The sequence below is a fragment of the Parambassis ranga genome, chromosome 14 (genome assembly GCF_900634625.1).
Source record: "Parambassis ranga chromosome 14, fParRan2.1, whole genome shotgun sequence".
Classification (NCBI taxonomy): domain Eukaryota; kingdom Metazoa; phylum Chordata; class Actinopteri; family Ambassidae; genus Parambassis; species Parambassis ranga.
The window spans coordinates 15,501,584-15,520,861 of NC_041034.1; the positions used below are offsets into that span (position 1 = coordinate 15,501,584).

Below are 19,278 nucleotides of genomic sequence, written 5' to 3' on the forward strand. Positions count from 1 at the left end.
TTTGTTGGCAAGTTACTGCCTGACTCATAAAGACTGATGCCTTTGTAAGTTATGGCACGCTGTTCTGTGTGAGGCCAGACAGGGTGAAAAGCTTTAAGTGCAGTGTATCGACTGAAGTGAGCTGCAGAGAGTTCTCAGCAGCCTGTAGCACTGCATGATTGCAGGCGGTGAAGAGAGGAGGTCAATCTCAATCACACAGGCTGCAAAGAGGCCTCAAGGTGACTGTGGATTAAAAGTAGAAGGATGTTAAAATATGCTGCTCTTCAGCACTTCATCGTAGAGTCAGTAACTCACAGCACAGCACTGGGCAGTGCAGGTACATGTTAGTATTTCATCACATTAGGTAATGGAAACAATGAAGTCAGGACACAAATGTGGCACGTGAGGCATTGTGATAGGAAATGGAAAGTACCGACCATTTAAGATCATTCAGTCCTCAGGATCATTTCTTCAGATGGATGGAAGCTCAGAGGCAGACTGAGAGGAGATAGTGAAGTGCTGCTAACATTTGATCTCAGGTCAGTGCTGGGTGTGGCGGTGTGTGTAAGGTTACACACCAGCAGCAGGCTGAACCACTCATTTAAATGTATGTGTGAGCATTTAGTCCATGAATATCATATAACAAGTTAAACACACCAGCCAGAATGTTCCAGACTCAGTAAGGGAAGCATGTGAGGACCCTTCTCCTTATCATAGCCACAGATCCACACAGGCTGGTTCAAATACAAAAACAAGTATTTTCTCCTGGACAGCATGTACTATCTATAGTCATGCTTGCAGTACTGTGAGCCTTTGCACTGCTTACAGCCATACCCTGAATTAAATGCATGCAACACAAGCATGCTCATAATTACCAACAGCAGTGTATCCTCTTGTTAGCAACTAAATCACACCCTGACGCCAGGACCTGGACACAAGTAGGTATTAGAAGATGCAGGTCAACCTACACAAAGAGACTAATAATACCACATGGTCCTCTGGTCCATATCCAAATCTTTACTGTTGAGTTAACTGACCCTTGGAAGCATGGAAGCATGCCATGAAGCCTAGGAAAAGAAAAACTTTCATACAGCAACTTCAGAGGCAGAGAAACAGGACTTGAAGGTAATGGAGTGTTTTAAAGCCAGCTCATCTACAACATGGCTGAAGGAAGTGCACCACATGGCAGGCCCAGCAAAAGATTGTCAAAGAACTCTCATCTGTCGCAGAGCAAAGTAGCTACTGGCTGTGGTTGTGTAGCCTTTCTGACACCCAGCCAAGTCAGAGGGACTAAATATTTATTACCATCAACACCATAATTCACAACTATCAAGATCAAATCACCCCCTATGAGACATTTCCTTAACCCACTCTAAGAAAGAACTGCAAACACCAAATGGAAAGAAACATTCAACACCAGAAAGGCAAACGGTTCACCCTGAGCTGTGCAACTTGATTTGAATATATAACATAAGGATACTGTTTAATTCATCAGTTGGAAAGGCTTTCCCATTCATCTGTATGTATAAAATGGTGGCTTATATAATCATCAGGGTACATGCCTTTGTGTTTGGGGTGGGCTTTCCAAAGAATTTAGTAGCCCGTGGGGCCCCAATGGTCCCTTCTTGCCTAGGACCCCAGCAACAGCTCTGTCTGTTGTAGCCCATCTGCTCCAGGCTTGTAAAACTGTGAGTAACCATGGCCAGTCACATGTCATGTTGACAATCTGGCCAGGCTGCAGGGTTGAGGTTGTGAGCACAGACGTCACTCTCAGTGTGGTCTGTCAGCGTCATCATTCATCAGTTATTTGTGCCTTTTATCATTTCTCAGCAGCCAGTGGTCATAAAAGGGAAACATGGCTCAGATTGTGGGGTTAATCTGGGTCATCCTCATCGGTTACTGGAGCCAGAAAATCAAATCTTCATAAGGGCCTGTCTGTACACAGGGTGCTACACTGTCAGTTCAAACCTCATAGAAGTGTGTGATGCCCGTTAGTAATGTGGGAAACAATCAAGAATACATTGTTTACCTTGAAAAAACACTACGTATGCAACACAATAGAAGGAGACGTGTTTTCTTTTCAGTTGATTTTGTATTTTTTATTGAATAAATGATTTTAAAAGGTAATAACAATGTTTAAAACTACATTATCTTCACAGCCATTGCTTACATACTCGGATATCCATCTATATATATTCTTTCAACCCTCCCCACACTTTTTTTCTTTAGTTTCTTTTTTTTCCCCCAGTTTGGAGTCATACTATTATGATAAATGCCCATTTCAAGTCTTGTCACACTAACAGCAATTCAATAGGAAGAAGGAGGAGGAAGGGTTCTAGCTCTACAGGGGATGGATTTAAAGTTCCCAGTTCATATTATTCCATCAACATTTTTTCAAGTTACTAAAGCAGAGGGAAAAAATAAAAGATCCAAAAAAAAATCGAAATGAAAAGAAATAAAAGTTGGTATGAGGAGTTACACCAGGCAACCCTCCCAGCCCATCAGGCCACTGCAACAGAAAAACAAAAGTCATTTTGTACAGTGACACATCTTAGAAGTCAGTGTCTCAAAAAATTCAGAACATAGAAAACCACTAAAAGAATTTTGAAACTAGATCCAAAATATTCTTTTGAAAAGAATTTATTTTGATGTACAAAAACAGTCATTTTCTTTTTTCTTTTTTTATGTATTTTTTAATAATAAAAGTTTTAAACACAAGTTTTATTGTAGTTCTTATTTCATTTGTCATTATCATTATTATTATTGATTCACTTATTCTTTTTTTTTTTTTTCGTTTTTTTTTAATTCATCTATCAGTGCGATTGTATACCAGTGCAGCTACTGGGTCCAGAGTAAAGAAAACAGGCTTTTTTCATCTTTAATGGCATAAAAAATAAGGAAAAATCCATCTTTTGTACAAAGTATAACTGCTGGTCTTTAGGGAAAAAAAACATTTATAAACCCATAAAGCTAGGAGGCACACCATGGGATTTTCATTTTTGAAAATTATAGCAATACTAATAATAATAATAATAATAAACAAAACAAGTAACGACAATTTGCAACCATTTAACCATCCTTGATGCCATGAACGGCTTCAGAGATAGACTCAATGAAAATTCATTGAAAAATTGGGTTGCTTAACAAGTCAAGACAGTTGAGAAATCGCACAAAACAAAAAAAAAAGACATAAAGAACATTTTGTCAATTGCAGGGGTGTCTTTTGGAAGGACAGGAAGCCAGGCCTGAAGAGCAGCATTTGGGCATGGCCGCTGGCATCTTTGGTTCAGTCGAACATACGAAGGTAACACGAGCTTGAGCATTCCAGGAAATATGAGAATGACCACAGAAGGAATGCTGAGGCTGAACTCTAACCCTGGTATGGAACCAAAACACAATCTGCTACAACAAACTACAAATGTCGTTCCATAGTGTCCCATGAGGTATCAGTCTTCAAACACTTAAATCAGTACAGGAGCAGGACTATAATCTGTCTTCTACGTGAAAACATGAACTCTGCGTCCTGTTAGAGAAGGGGCTTACCTTCAAACAGAGTCTAAAAGAGGCCGTGATGGCCTTTGTCAACAGGACCTTTCAACTTGTCAACAAACTCAAACCTTGCGCTCTCAGAGGAGGTCAAACGATTCAGCAGCTAGAGGAAAAACATAGGATGTGCTCTGTACAACAAAAACAGCATCTGATCTTCCAGGAGAGGCAAACGACCACTACTTCTACTGCCACCGTCTACCGAACGACACACAACACACCTCGACAAACTAGGCCATGAGGTTGGGCCACAGTGTAGGGAGTAATCGAGGGAAAGGAGGTTAACGTGTGACTTCTTGTCCTTTCAAACCTGCAGGGGTGTTGACTTGCACTGGTAGGAAACAAAAAAAAACACCTGTTGAACAGATCTGCATATATCAAGGATAGAAAAGGTAACACATGTAGGATCTTCTCTTAATACATCACTGTAAAATGGCAATAATGACCATTAACAGTACATTCCGTAGCCCCTATGACATGTTGCTGTTGCTGCTGCTGGGACTTTTCCTTCTTTAGCATATATTATTTTCCCATAGGGAATTGATCCCAAAAATCACCCACATTAGAAAGCAGAGGTTCTTGGGGGCTACTGTTTGTATCGATCTTCAGTATTACAATGCGCCGTCACCGCTCATGTCACAGCAGCGCACTAAAGAGAAAATCTTACATGCAGCATCTTTAAGTATGATATGATCGATGAGTCCGCATGACCAGTCACGAGCTGTGACCACCCCAATATGAGGTCCGATAGCACCATATTTGTCTTTTAAATCTCTTAATGGTTAATAAGAGTGTCTAAGCCATAGATCAAGCATATCATGGATAAAACCATAGGTCTCATACTCATACATACATGCAACCAAATACATTGCATGTGTATACAAAGACATATATGTAAAAGAGAGCATGGTCAATTTGGTTTTGCAGCAGAAAAATTCAGGTTGTGCTGTATTAAATGGACCGGGAAATCAATTTCTGACTGTTCCTCTGTCTTTGTGTAGTGTACTATTCAGATACAGGTACATTTTACAGAGGCATTAAGCTATCTCCCCATGGTTTAAACATGAAGGGGAACACCACAGTGTCCAACTTTACTTTGGGAGAATGCATTTATTAATTTTTGCCAGGCTTCTGAAAATGAAACGTACGGAGGACCAGCTGGGTACAGCGTGAGCAAAAAGGAGACCACAGGCATACAGAAACTGCCTGTATGTCTAGAGTAATATGACCTAACACCACCCAAATCCCTGCCCTACACTGTGGTGTTGAAGGTGGAGCTGGGAAAGCGCAAACCATGGGGCCAGAGGAACACTCTGAGCATCATCTACCGGTCCATCGTGTATTAAATCATTAATTTAAGGCAACACAACTGAAATCTGGGTCATTTCGGGTTACTGTGGATGGAGTGCCAAAAGCCCTTGACATTTTGCATAAAGAAAAAATATAACCTGTCAGTTAGTAAAGGCTGTTACGAAGAAAGATGTTGGTCAAGTAACAAGAACCTCTCAAAAATTCCAGTTAGCAAACTAAAAATCCATAACAAGCAGACCACATGAGACCTTCTAACATTCTGGAAAATGAGTCCCACTAGACTAGTGTGTGTGGATAGAACTCACAACAAGTGATATTTAGATGGGAAATGGCTTCTTAAGTCCTTAACAGAGCCCTGGCTAGATAAGTAGACCTCAACTGTGAGCCACCCGGCCCCATGCAGAAACTCTGCTCCAACTGATAACTGATTCAACCGTGTTGCTTGCAAAGAGCTGACCAAAAAAAAAAGACCACGAATCAAAAACATTCCGTGCCGTGGACACACACAGATCAACTGGATCTCACTGAGGAGCAGAGTATTGTGGTAGTGCGGTTTCAACAACTAAATCAAACCAGCTACGTTCCTGCGCCAGCTTCTAAACAGCACAATGACATGCACTTCCAAATGACACAGACACATGTTAACTGGATTACTTTCTTTGTGCGCCAAGTGGTGTGTCATCATTCTTCAAACGACTATTTTAATACATCAAACTCTGTGGACAAGTGATAATGGTTACCTATAACTGGAAAAAGGCAAGACAATGTTTCCACGACGACACGAACAATACACAGGCATCCAAGAGACAACTAAACCCGCCCAGTTTGACGAGAATCAGTGATGCAGCCCTGCCTGAGGCTGGCTGGCGTAACGTTTGCAGTGCAAACACTTCAAGCCAAACAACAGACAACTCTTACAAAGTGTGGAGTAAAAAGAGAATATGGCTTTAAGTAGTTACAACATGTCCCTGTCAAATGACTCCCTGCCAGTTAACTCTGAAACCAACAGACACTTTAAATTCAAATGTTCGTTAACTCTTCATGCATTTTTTTTTGTTTTCTTGAGATCTGCAGTTAAACCAGCTCCCTCTATCTAAGATGTGGAAATCAGAACCACTTTTAGCCCATTAAGAAACCCAATCATCTGCATGGAAATGATTATCTTCTGACAAAATGGCTTCCTCCACAATTACCGTAAAGAAAAAAGAAAGGGGAACGTAGATCTAGCCAAACAAACGCAGTTCAAGGTTTACAGGTTCCACCACAAAACACGACAAATACTCAAGGCGGGGACGTTTCCAAAATTCTCTTCAGGGAAATCTTTAGGTAAAATCCAATTTCTAATTTACTCTACTGGTTTTTAATCATGTGGCAGACCACTGTCTATAATCCACACACAGAAAACACACACACACACGCACACACAATTGTGAGCTCAATCAATAAACACCAGCAGAAAAAGCTGGTCAAAGGGTATCACAATCCTACAAGCTATACTTTGGAGTATACATGTCCCAATACATAGTTCCAACTACAACACTACAAGCGTTAACAAGGCTAAAACAACCTCAACAGTCCATTTTTTTTTGAGAGGAATCAAGAGTAGAGACGACACAGCCTTTGAGAACTGCAGTTGCCTTGCTACATGGTATTACATGTCCGATATTAGGATAAAAGAAAATAAGGAAAACGAAAGATTTTTATTAGCAAATGTAACGTAGTAGCAAAGCCTAAACAATACAAGCGCAAGACTAATCCACCATAAGAGACTTCCTTCCATCCACAGACTCAAACAATTGATTAGGTTTGCTGAAAAAGATTAATAAAATCTAATATTTGTTTAACTTTCAAAAATAAGAATGAAGAGGGGGATATAGTTAAAGGTGTATACATATGCTGCAAAAACTTAACCACGGGCAAAGAAAAAGAAACGTTGATTTCTTGCCATGATCAAATGATGCTTCATTTGCCACCCGTTGCCATGTCAACGTCTCGGGAGACGGCCAGCATGGCAACGGAAACTATCATCATAAAATGGTACAGTAGTAGAAATAGCTAGACCAGGAGGGGGCAGGCTCTCCTGGGAAAAGGTCCGCGGAGAGGTCCAATGATTGGTCATGCGGCTCGCTGTCAGGAATAATGGTTGTAGGGTGGTAGAGGGTGCCCGATGCCATTCTGGTAGTGATGGTGTTGGCGGTGGGCGATGTACTCTGCATAACCCATCGTCATCTTCTCGCTACGGTACCTGTGCATGGGGGGAAAAAAAAAACGAGTTGGTATAGGAAAGGGGCTTAAAGGCAGAAAGGTTGACACACACACAGCACCGTGACAGCTGTGAACTATGATGAATACCTGTGCGGTCAACAGGAATGAGGCATCCACCCAGGAATGCACTGCAAAAATGCAGAAATGTGTGCATGCCAGTTCCCTAAAGTGTGCAATGTTTCAAGACCTTGAGGGGATCTTGAAAACAGGTTTCCATCCAAGGTATAGGTGTGGTGTGACAGTAATGGCTAAAGCAGCCTGAAGCCTGAAGCAAAGGTGACGAGCAGGTACACAGATCTATTACTCCAACTTCAGCCGAGGATGATACATTTCCTGCATTCTTTCCAAACTAAAGTACACTTAAGGGATATCTTTTAGAATTTAGAGAGCTTCCTCTGGAGGTAACTTTACATTACCCACATATTTAATAGCTGCTACCCTGAAAACAGACTTCTGTGCTGTATCTGAAGAGGAGTTATACTTAATGTTAGCTTTACAGGATGCTGTTCCACCGGTTCAGTGTGGCCGTGCCCTGTTAGGTAGCCGTCTCAGCAGTGATATATTAATGCATCAGCAGATAATTGAATCCAGTGAATGTCATTTTACCTGGTTAATTTAATGGTCTTCCTGAAGTCATTTGTGATGGGAGCTTTGTAACCTCCCTTTCGTAATAAGGAATCTATGGTTTGAATATGGTCCCAACCTAGATGTAAAAAAAAAAAAGAAAAAAAAAAGAAGGGAAATCTGTCACAAAAACTCTGAACACATTTATTATTAAAATTAAATCCAGCCGGATTATTGAGGATATAAAGAAAGATTTTACCTTGCTCCTTTGCAACCTCTGGTAGGTAGGTGGCGGTGCGTTTTGATCCTTTTTCATTGAAAAACTCTATCCTAATACCGTGAACACCCACCTACAATTCAGGACAAACAAAAGAGTGAGTTTAACCATATTAACCTGACTTCTGACAAAGTAGTTTCAACAGTCTCGTTCCATCATTCACTTATGATTCATTTTGTCACAACAGAGGTTGACATTTGTTAAGAAAGCTACAGTTAAAAAAATGCTTAAACTGGTGGACACATTATAATCAGAGCAAGCACTTGAAATGCATATTATTTAAGCAGTTATAATTTAAAAGTGATTCATACAAGCTTCTGCCTTCAAACGTTACATATCGATGCTGTCAACAATGCTGGCTAAGACCTCACAGAACTGTGGACACACTGGTGTGTATCAATAGATAAGAGGCAGCTCCACAAAAGCTATTACTCTAAGTGTAGGCACTGTGATTGCTGTGCTCAACCATGTTTTCAGCAAAGCACGTCCCTCACCTCCCAGTCAAGGTAATCACCGACGTCTTCAAAGTTGGTGAGAAGAGACACTGAGCAGAAGAGGCGAGGCAGCTCATCCCTTGTCATAGGGGGGAAGCGGCTGTCTTTAAGGGCACTGCAGACAAAAAAAAGCACAAAGAAAAAAACACAGTCAGAACTTTCTTTAGGTGGAGGATTTTTGTTAAACATTTCAGTAATCTCTTATTTTACTATTGTGGCAAAACTTCTGCTCAACATTCAGAGTGTAGATGACCCATGAACATTTAGAGGACTGTATAGGCATAGCATGTCGTCTGATAATGGTTGCTCACAGCAGTCCGGTGCCATCTGTGTACACAATACCACTGTGTGTGCTTACATGTATTTGACAAGTCAGCTGTTGCTGCCTCCAGGTCGAGAAATGCTGGTCAAGACATTCCACACCAGGTGTTTACAGAGGCCGCACAGACAGCGTTTTAAAGCATGTCAATGTAACAAGCAGTTTACAGGCTGTGTAGGAACTTTAAAAAGTGGATTCAGCACATCTCAGCTGCTTCTAATACACATATTTTGCACAGTACTGCCTATAAAACCTAAATTTGGTCCCCTTCACATACCTGCCTACCAGCTCATCAGACAAGACTCAGGTAACATTACAGCAACACATTTAAATGTCATTTAATTTAGATTCCTAACAGAAATCATTGACAACATACACATGAAAATGAGTCCATATTGTTGCTCACCTGGTAAGGGTGTACTCCCTGAGTCCTGAGTGCAGATTCATGGCAGAAAATGTACCTATACAACCCCTTAACCGCTTGTCTCTGCCTATTTTCCATGTGACAAACAGCGGACTGAAAAACAGGAAAGAACATGACAATATTTTAGAGGTTGAGATCTTGAGATCTTGAAGCAGTTTTCATTACAGTAATGTGCACACCGCATGCAAATTTTTGTAGAATATGAAAGCTGGTTTTCAGCACACTTTGCTTCGAAAATTTTGGCAACGTAGTCCTCTAGACTTTGATGTAGCAAGTGGGGTTTTCCAGCTTTTATGCTGGAATGGCTTCTGGTAAAGAGCATTAGCTAAGGGAAAAACAAATTGATTACAAAGAGAATTTCTTTAGGTACAATTTCACTCACTTGTCTATTTCACAAATATTCTGAACGTCAAGGAATGACGGGATTAAAGGACCAGTGTGAACGATTTAGGAGGATCTACTGGCAGAAGCTAAAAAGATTTCTTTTTACAGTATTCATTAGTCGTGAGCATTTCATGTCAACATTAAAAGCTTCAGAATGGTACCAGATGCCACTAAATCCTACACACTGGTCTCGCAGATACTTTATAAATGGAGCAGTACTCCTTCAGAGGTGTATCATGACAACAGTTTCACAGATATCACATCTCATTTGGGTTTAAAACAATATTCAAGTTCAGAATTATGCAAAACGGAGGATGATAATCATGCAAATGTGAAAATAACACCTTCTCTACACTGGAAACCTCTCAGTCATATGTCCAATGCATGACCAATACACTAGTATTTTAACTCAGTTTAGTGGTCTGTGTTGCTGCATAACCATTTCTGTTTCCAACACTTCTAAGTACTTTCTGTTTTTCTGCGATGAAAATCACATAACCATCTAAATTCTTGTTCTCACATGCCATGTCACACACACCACTGCAGGAATCAGGATTTTTCCCCTCTTAAATATGAGCACTGGCCTAAATTTAATACCAATTAAGCCAACATTAAGCACTGACATTTTAATGTCTGTGATTAATCCTTTGGTAACAGACACTGATTATTTTCTTATAGCTATATGACACAGCTAAATCACATTTTTTTTCCTATCTTTTTCCCTAACTTGACTCATATTCTTTATGAGTCAAGTTAGGAAAAAGAGTCTTTTTTACACTACACAAAAGATAAAATGGAAAAAAACATACATAAGATATTCCCTGATTTAAAATGTTTTTAACTTCTTTAAATTTAATCAATGTTTAAAAAACAAAAGGTATGTATAACTGGAATAACATCACTTTAATTAAACATACAGTGATGTAAATCATCTTTAAGTTTACTATATGTATGTTATTGTTACAGATTCCTTTTGGAATAATATACATTATCAACTCATGCATCCCTCAGGGTCAAATAACAGATGCTAATGTACCTGCAGCAGTTTGCTGACTGTGTCGGTCATTCACTATTGTTTTGATGAATTGCCAAAACTCATAAGCTAATCAGAAAAAAATACAATATGCTGCATGGGTTTCATAGCTGATTTAATGGATGAGGACTCCTAGCACACAACACTATTTTTTTTGTACCATCCTTTCAAAATATATAACAAATCAAGTCCTAGTCTTATTCTGCATTGTTTACTGGCAGAGTACTGTGTCCATGTCAGATGTTGCAGTTGTTTTGTGCATTTCGATAATTCAATCTGACAATGCCCCTAAGTGAAGGACATGTTGAGGACACCACAGACCATAAGAAGGAGTTTCTCAAACCTGTGGGACTTTTCACATTTGGTGGCCATTAGCTTGCTACATTCCTAGTCACTAGTCAGTGGTTGGGTTAGACTTTGGTTCCATGAAGTTAAGGTTAGGACTGACATTCTTAGTAATCTAAATTCGGATGAGATTTGTGGCTCTGAGGGAGGTAGTGAAGTTTAAAAATTGCACAATATCCCAGAAGTAAATGTGTTCAGCTGTGGAAAATGTAAAGGTAATGGCATCACCAGACACTCACAATTATTGAATCACATGAGCCCAATACTTTACTTGTCACAAAAATGCTCAGGTAACATGGGATTTGAGAAAATCCCTGCCCTGCTCCTGATAAGGCATTTTAAGTCCTCACACACTCTTACAAAGAAGCACTTATCCTGATTACCCAGGCGATGTTAGTTAATGTGTATGTAGGGTTTAGTGCTTAGTGTGGACAGTGGGCCCGAGCCTTGGAGGAAGGGTTTCAGGGGACATTTTTAACACCACATCAGTGGGGACACACCCATATTTTGTTCTGCACAGACTTTATCTGAGGGGTACACCATGAGCATGAGCTGTTGTGTCCAATATCACTAGAAACACTGATATGGCTTGTCAGGCTAGTGTAAGCAACACCTTGGGGAGAACACTCCCAATAAGCATTTGAGAACCAATTATATACACACACACACACATATATCTATATATATACTAACAACTTTCCAAGGTCATTATACCAAAATCAGCCATTCAACAGATTAAATACACAATAAAGTCACTTCTATAAATGCAAAAGCTGCATTTGTTATGGACCCTATATGGTGTCTGTGTGGTTTTATGGCTATATGGTGACGTGGGAACCTGCCTTCCGCTTCAATGTCACATGACTGTGGCAAACAAAAGTGCAAAACACCGACCTCTGACTGTTTTTCTTCTTTTAAAAAGGGGTGGTTATTCACCAAGTTTCCTCTGCCCATGTAAAGTCATCACACTGGCATTGTCATATCCATGATTGCAAATGGAAACAATTTTAAAAAATCCTGTAAAACGCCCGCAAAGTCACATGATAACACATTACAGAACAATACATCGCTCACATATGGTGGGGACAAAGTGTTTCTGTGGAGGGCGCAGAACATGTACATTTATAGATAATATGGCAAAAAAAAGTCGAATAAACAGTAAATACTTCAAAATGTTCAACGTCTTTATTTGTTTGTCTGTTTGCTTTGTTTACCAACACTGCCAATACTCCTCCTTTAACGCCAGTTAAATTAAGCAAAGCTTAGGACTGCTAAGTACTTAGGCAAGCACCACCTTTCTTTGTTGGTGGTGCTAAAGTCAGTTATTTTCCCCCTCGATTCGACAGTACGTTCATCCACACCAAAGCAAAAGCCTTGTGTTGTAACACAAGCGAGCGGCAGAATGGTTTTCTTATCCATCTACCATTGACACTTTGAAAACATCTACCATTAAAATAATTGCTACAATCTCATTAGGGCATCCCCACAGGCTAATGTAGCTTATAGCTAACAAAGCTAAAGCTGGTATGTGGCAATTCAGAGTTCATTGAGTGCAAATTAAACGATTTATAATACTAACATCTACTTTTGATGTTTTGTATTTTGATACTTTATAGTGTATCTTTTAACCGAATGAACCACTGACATTAAACTGGAAAAAAATCAACGATGTTATCTTCGTTCCACCGAATTTCTTTTTACTGTTATAGGCTAGCTGCTATTAGCTAACGCTAGTAGCACCCTCAGCTAATGTTAGCCTGTGTTTTTCGAGTGGCACCGACATCTATTATAAAACGTTTTTCGTCAAGTACGGATAGAAATCGAAAAGTGACACGACTGCTCATTCATCGATACACAACATAGCTTTATTAACATGATGTCAAATTCACAGTAACGTTAGTGTTCGGCTAGTTTAGCTAGGCCAGTACAGACTGTCTTTTCGTCGAGGCCCAAATTCCAACTTGGACAATTTAACCTATGTTAGCGAGCTTTTTGTATTAAATTCGTGAGAAGTAAGATGTTTCGATGTGACAGTTTGTGCCCCGATCACTGAAAGAGAATTCAGAACCAAACCCATCATGTGTGCTGCAGTAGACATTTGTTGGGGGCACATTGAGTTAGCTTTGACATGCAGCAAAACAACAAAAGGCAAAATATACTCACTAGGGATCATTTGTAAACCTGGGTGTTCTCGGAGGTTGGTATCCGTACAGATGGCAATAAAGCACGTCAAAACAGAAGCAGCACATCTCCGCTGAGACAACCATTTTTCTGCCTCCACCTCCCGAACCGGGTCCCGGGCTGAGATTCGGGGAGAGGCCGGATGTAGTGTAACCGGCCGGGGCTGGGGACAGAGCGTTTGTGCCGCTGCTACCACTACTACTACCGCTGCCGCTAACGTTACCCCCGGGTCCCCCCAGGCCGTTGGCTCTGCTTACGTTCGCCGCTGCTGCAACAGTCGCCGAGGAGCCAATCCCCAACTCCGAGCCACAATGTCCGGTTCCTGCCACCCCGCTTCCCGCCCCCACCCCGCCGGGACCCCCCGACCCGGGCGATCCCGACAGTTTCTGCTTCTTCACCCCGCAGCACCCGGCCGCCATCTTGGAACAATCTGCACCGACACACCGCTTCCGACCCATAACCGTCACCGCGGGAAGGGTGGGGGGGAACGCCGACCAGACGTAGAAATCCCACTGCGTTGATACGTACGACGGACAATACTCCACTTTCACTCTTTTATTTTTTTTTGTTGGACGACGAAATACCGTTATGGAGAGAAGACTGCAATGTCACCCTAACGTTGCCTTTAAAAAATGCGTGACTTCGCTACGCAAAATCCATAGCTGGAGAAGCGTTTTTTCCTTGAGTAAGTCAGCCAGTCTAGCTTTAGAGCAGGGTGTTCCAGCGGATCACCTATAACGTCAAGTCCCAGCCTAATATTCAGCCCTTCTCCCTAACACGACACCATCCGAGGCAATCTCAGTCAGTTCCCCTTTACACGTACAAGTTCAGGGAGTGCACAGTCCGAACAGGCCGCAGATGACAGTAGCCAGGCGGTCCAGATGTGAAGCCGACAGCCAGTGCGCTGTAGCCCCGCAGCACACCTCTCCAAGTGGAAGCCGGGAGCTTGAGTACGCAGGACCCATAAGCTTCAGCACATATTGCGCACAATGTCTTGGACAGCGTAGCCTCTCATTGCACCAGTTTGTTTGCTACAGCCTCACGAACTTCTAATTACACAACAGGCCCAGTATGTTGGAATTCCAGACGCTGGGATAACGCAGAGTAAAATGGCATCTGACAATGCGGGGTTGGCATGGCACAACGAAACGCGTCAGCGCCCAAGCAAGTCATTCCAGTGCCGTTAGCCCACAGTTTGCACCTGCATGATGTCTGCTCTTGGACCCGGTTATAGCCACACACACACACACACACAAAATAAATCTCAATAACACCCCCGCGTCAAATGGAGAGCTGAAAGTTTTCAGTATAGGTTTGTTTGGAGGTTGTCATCCGTTCATGGGGGTACATATAGAAGAGCATTCTAGTCCGTGATCCGCGAGGAATCCTCTGGGTTTGGCAACCCTCACTCCGCATCCGTCTCTCAGCTGCTACAGTTCAGTGCTGTTCGGGTAAAAGCCCTGTGATCAGTCTGTGGGTACGGGCATCGGTGTCGTCGGCACGCCGGAACCGGATTCAGAAAATGCGTTGCGCCCACTTGCTACACATAATGCGTAGCTTCTAAATTTGCAATTCAGAAGAAATGTACGGCGCTTTGGTAGCATGCGCGTTCATGACGTCCACACGGGTGTGCGCATGAGAAAATATCTTTGCCCCCTAAGTTATAAAAGGCATATAGGACCAGAGTGGTGTTTGTGAAGACTCTAGTTAGTTTGATTGCTGCAAAGCAATCAAACTATTGTTATTCTACGTCTTTATTATTCTTATTATTATTCTTCCGTACGTTTTTTGGCTCAGCATATCTTCAGAATGCATGGGCCGATTCAAACCATTCAAACATCAAAAGATTCAGCTCATTCAGGACATTCCCGGAAACCTTCAATAATAATTACAAATATTATAATATTAAAAATATTAAACATTTTCCACCCTCAAATTAACATTGGAGTCAATGGGAGAGCCCTTCAAACCATGCATTTTGCAAAATGCTACTGCTCCTACAAATATTAAGTTAGAGAAACCATTTGAGGCTTAAAATACTTCCAACGTCTTGGTCTTCAAAAGTTGTATTCAGAATTTGGAAGTTCAGCTCCGTCTTCAAATGATAGGGGATTAAAGATGAAGTGGTTTTTGAGGTCTCTTCTGAGTTTAACATTAGTGTGTATTGCGTGGAATGTTGGGAGCTAGAGTGGGTGAGTCATCGCTCAGAGTGCGGGAGGGAAAAAAATTAAACCAGTTTCTGCGTTTCTATCCTGCTGTCACGTCTGCACCTTTTGTCTGACAGGGATAATTTGGCCACCAGTTCGAAGGAAAAATGGTCTGGGTTCTGTTGGTGTCGGTCTTAAAACTCAACACCAAACAGTTTTGCCTGTAGATCGAGCTGTTCGGGGAGAGTGCCGGTCATTCCTCCATTAAGACATAATGTAAAACCAAAAACAGAGAAGCAGAGCTGCCATATTTTCTAACTCGCCGCCATCTCCACATCTTCGACATCCCAGACATAAAAATCGTACCAGTTGTAGAGCAACTTCTTGGGATTCTGACGGTGTTCTTATTTTTCGTCTAAAGTCTTCGGTTTGGAGAATATGAGACGTTGTTCGGAGGGTGGTTTTACATAGGAAATGCATTAGGAGGGGGAAAGAGAGCTGCAGTTAGGGGCAGCTGATAAACATTCCGGTTGCCATGGATGCAGGCAGGCAGGCAGGCAGGCAGGGCTGTTACCATGGTGACATGCTGACACACTAGAAGCATACAAAGCGGCCATATTTGTAGTCTTTATCAGACTTTAAGCATTATATCTGTCATATTGATCATCCTTCAGCTGTATACTACTTTTCCACATTCAAATCACACAGCCTGAGCTTCTTATAGTCTTATGGTATTATTCCACCCTCAGACCTTTCATATGGTATATTCACAGAATATTCTTTAAGGTTGTGACTTCATACTGTTCTTGTCTTCAGCTGTTTCTCTTTCATATCTTCATAATATTAAAACATTTTCTACTTTTCCAGATAAGAGCTTCATCTTTCTAAATTCTTAACTGTGTTTCAGCAAATTAAGTTCAGATTGCAGATTCTCCAGCAATTCAGAGCAATCGTTCACATCAGCGTTCAAAGCAATGCTTCAGCTGCGGCAATCAAACTTGCATTTTCTTCAGGAAATGCTTTTCTAGTTTAAAACTACAGCTCTGCCAGTTTAAGATTAGGATGATTTATTCCAGATGGTTTACATGAAATTCTGCACGTCATTCCGGGCTGGTGGAAAAACAATCTCTGGTCTCTGGAGAAAGTATAAAGCAGTGCAGCCTGGCACAGGTCCTCCATTCTCCACCTCTTACATTTTAGTCCAAAATTAATTTAAGAGCAGTGAGCATTGTGTAAATGTCAGAGATGAATACATGGTGTGATCAGCTGATGATGACCGTATCCTGACTCATGATGCTTGGGAATTAAAAACACAGTATTCCTTGCAGGGTGAGTGGGATGGGGGCAGGAGAACTTGATCTGTGGATGCTAAATAAGAAAACTTCATACAAAAACAACCATCAAATTCCAAATGGTTCAAGAGTGATGAAGTCCAGGAAGAATCCTCTGAACCTGATACGAATGTACAAGTGGCTTTCATCATTCCATTATCTTTTCCTTTTATTTGCCATAAAGTCCAGATTATAGACAGAATCATGTGGCCCAGAGCCCACAGACTCCCCTCCCATAAAGTGCCCCATGACTGACTCAGCATAAGTCTGTTTTAAAATGTACTATTTACTGTTGGCTCTGTTGACTGAGCATTTGCCTGGTAACAGGCCTCCCTCCTGCATACATTAGAGTGTGGTCTTAAACCACATTCCTCCACGGTCAGGGCTGATGTATGTTTGTTATCTTATACTGAATATTTGCACAGGTTCTATCCACTTCACTGCTAACTTAGGTAACTTACTGCTTATCATTTAAAGTACTATTCAATGTCCATTGTGCTAGAGATTTAGATATAGCTTACTATACTCATACATATCCACATATAAATTATATTGTCCTACACTTGATATACATTTAATTGCACATATCCATTAGTGTAGTATGTTCATAGTACTTCAATAGTACATAGTACTTGTCTCTAACACACCCACCTGTATATCATGTTTATAGTGCATTCAGTAGTGTGTTCACCTGTATACTGTAGATACTGTATATCCTGCACTTGCTTCTTATTGCACTTTTGGTTAAATGCCAAACTGCATTCTGTTGCCTACTTGTGTTACATGTGTAATTACAAAGTAGAATTTAATCTAATCTAATCTGGAACAATTGCATTGCTTTACCGACCATAATATTAATGTAAACACTGTCCAAGAAGTTGATATACTACTAAACAGATTGAAATTGTACTTTTACTTATGAATACGGTGAAAAATGTCCTCAGTCCTCAGTGAGAAATTATAATATCTTTATGTCACAAAATAAAATGCTCAAGTCTACTCAGCTAATCACACCAATACCATGTGGTATAAACCTTCCACAGTTAAATTCACTATAGAATGTTTAGCTTAGTGAAGCATGAAGCTGGTATGTACACGGGGTTAGTGCAGCCGAGCAGAATGTATTCTCTTCAAAATCCCATTCATGCAGCCATTGGATTTTAGGCATTGGGTGATGTCATTGCAATGCAATCCACCACATCCAGATTATCTTTTGAAGCTACAACAGGAAAAAAAGGGGTAGCAGCTGAGTTTCCTCCCTTTCCAGCCACAGCGTGTGCACAAGTTGTCAAGGTCAAGGTTGCTTTAAGTAAGAAGAGATTAATGCTTGTAATTTTCCAATTTGAGAAAAAAATGACATCTGTAATAAGCATTTAGTGAATATGTATGGAGGAAATAGACCGGTTTGTTCCGTCCATTTAATCTCTGTTCTATTCTTGGAAGCGGGGACAATCTGGCATGTTGCTATTAGGACTTGTGGTGGAATTTCCCACAGTGGCAGGATGCACTCACCTCTGAGACAACAGAGAATCAGCCTGATGATGATGATAATGATGATGAGGATGATGATGATTCAAATAAATACCAAGTTGAGTTAAACTTCATAGGTGCTTCAGCACATCAGCAGAGTTAAATCAATATTACTAGATTTATTAGATTTATTGATTACGTCTCCTGTCAAAACAATCACTTACTGTTGGCTAATGTCTCCATCTATTGATGTTTCAAGGTATTCTGAGCTCCTCTCAAATGTCAGTGTGTTTGTCTGCTTGGTTTTAACATGTTGTCTTGAACACATGAATAGGCCATAATTTTTTAACATACACAACATCCGTCACAGGAGGGGTGGAGGCTGAACCAGACATCTGTGTTGTTGTTGCAGTTCCCAAAGGGCACGAGCCTGCTAAAGGTCATGGATCACATAGGGCCCATTACAACAGAACTGTGTGTGCTTATTTTGTCCTGTACATTTAATAAATCATGTGATGCACTAGTAAGGCACAAATATAGTTTGATATTTTTGGCCTTATTGTGAAATTTATCATATGCATGTATCAGAAGATAATTTAGCTGGAGTCTGTGCCCTGCCTCTGCATTGCCTGCCTGCTTAGCTCTCTGTCTTCCCTGCAGAAAGCCTGTCATCACTTTATCTGGACTCAGCTGTTTTCCCCTCTGGCTCCCAGTGTAATGACCTTTCTCTTTCAGCCAGAACAGAGGAGTCACTCCCCGTTTTCCATTGTAGGCTGAAAACTCATCTCATCAAGAGGGATGTCATGTCACCCACTAAGCTTCCCCTCTGCCATATCCTCCTCCCCTGCAAAATAATAATGATAATAATAATTTTTAAATTATCCTGAGCTCTCTCTATATATATTCTTTTTAGGTTTACTCGTTCTCCAGTTAGTGATTAATGTGTTACTGACTGGATGGCACAGCTGTGATGCTATTTGTAATTAAAATCAAGACATTACATTAAAAAATACATATACATTTATTTGGAATTTACTTATTACTTATTTACTTAAACATATAAATTATTTTAGGTCATTAAGTTGTACTACTGTTTGTGTTCTCCGCTTTGTCCTTTAGAGGTCAGTATCGCCTAGCGTGTACATGAAGTCTGCTATTAAATTGTCAGTAGAAGAAGAAAGAGAAGGCGGTGCTGAGTGTTTGAAAGT

The 19,278-nt window shown here is 40.9% G+C and overlaps 1 protein-coding gene across 1 annotated transcript; it reads right to left on the bottom strand.

The window, feature by feature from the left end:
- Positions 1–2,603: 2,603 nt before the first annotated feature.
- On the bottom strand, positions 2,604–14,621 carry ammecr1 (AMMECR nuclear protein 1). The gene is made up of 6 exons (XM_028420968.1): positions 13,105–14,621; positions 9,162–9,272; positions 8,437–8,551; positions 7,925–8,015; positions 7,708–7,804; positions 2,604–7,081 (listed from the first exon to the last, which is right to left on the bottom strand). Exons 1-6 carry the CDS (start codon positions 13,578–13,580, stop codon positions 6,967–6,969), a joined length of 1,005 nt encoding a protein of 334 aa, XP_028276769.1. The 5' UTR covers positions 13,581–14,621; the 3' UTR covers positions 2,604–6,966.
- Positions 14,622–19,278: the final 4,657 nt, after the last annotated feature.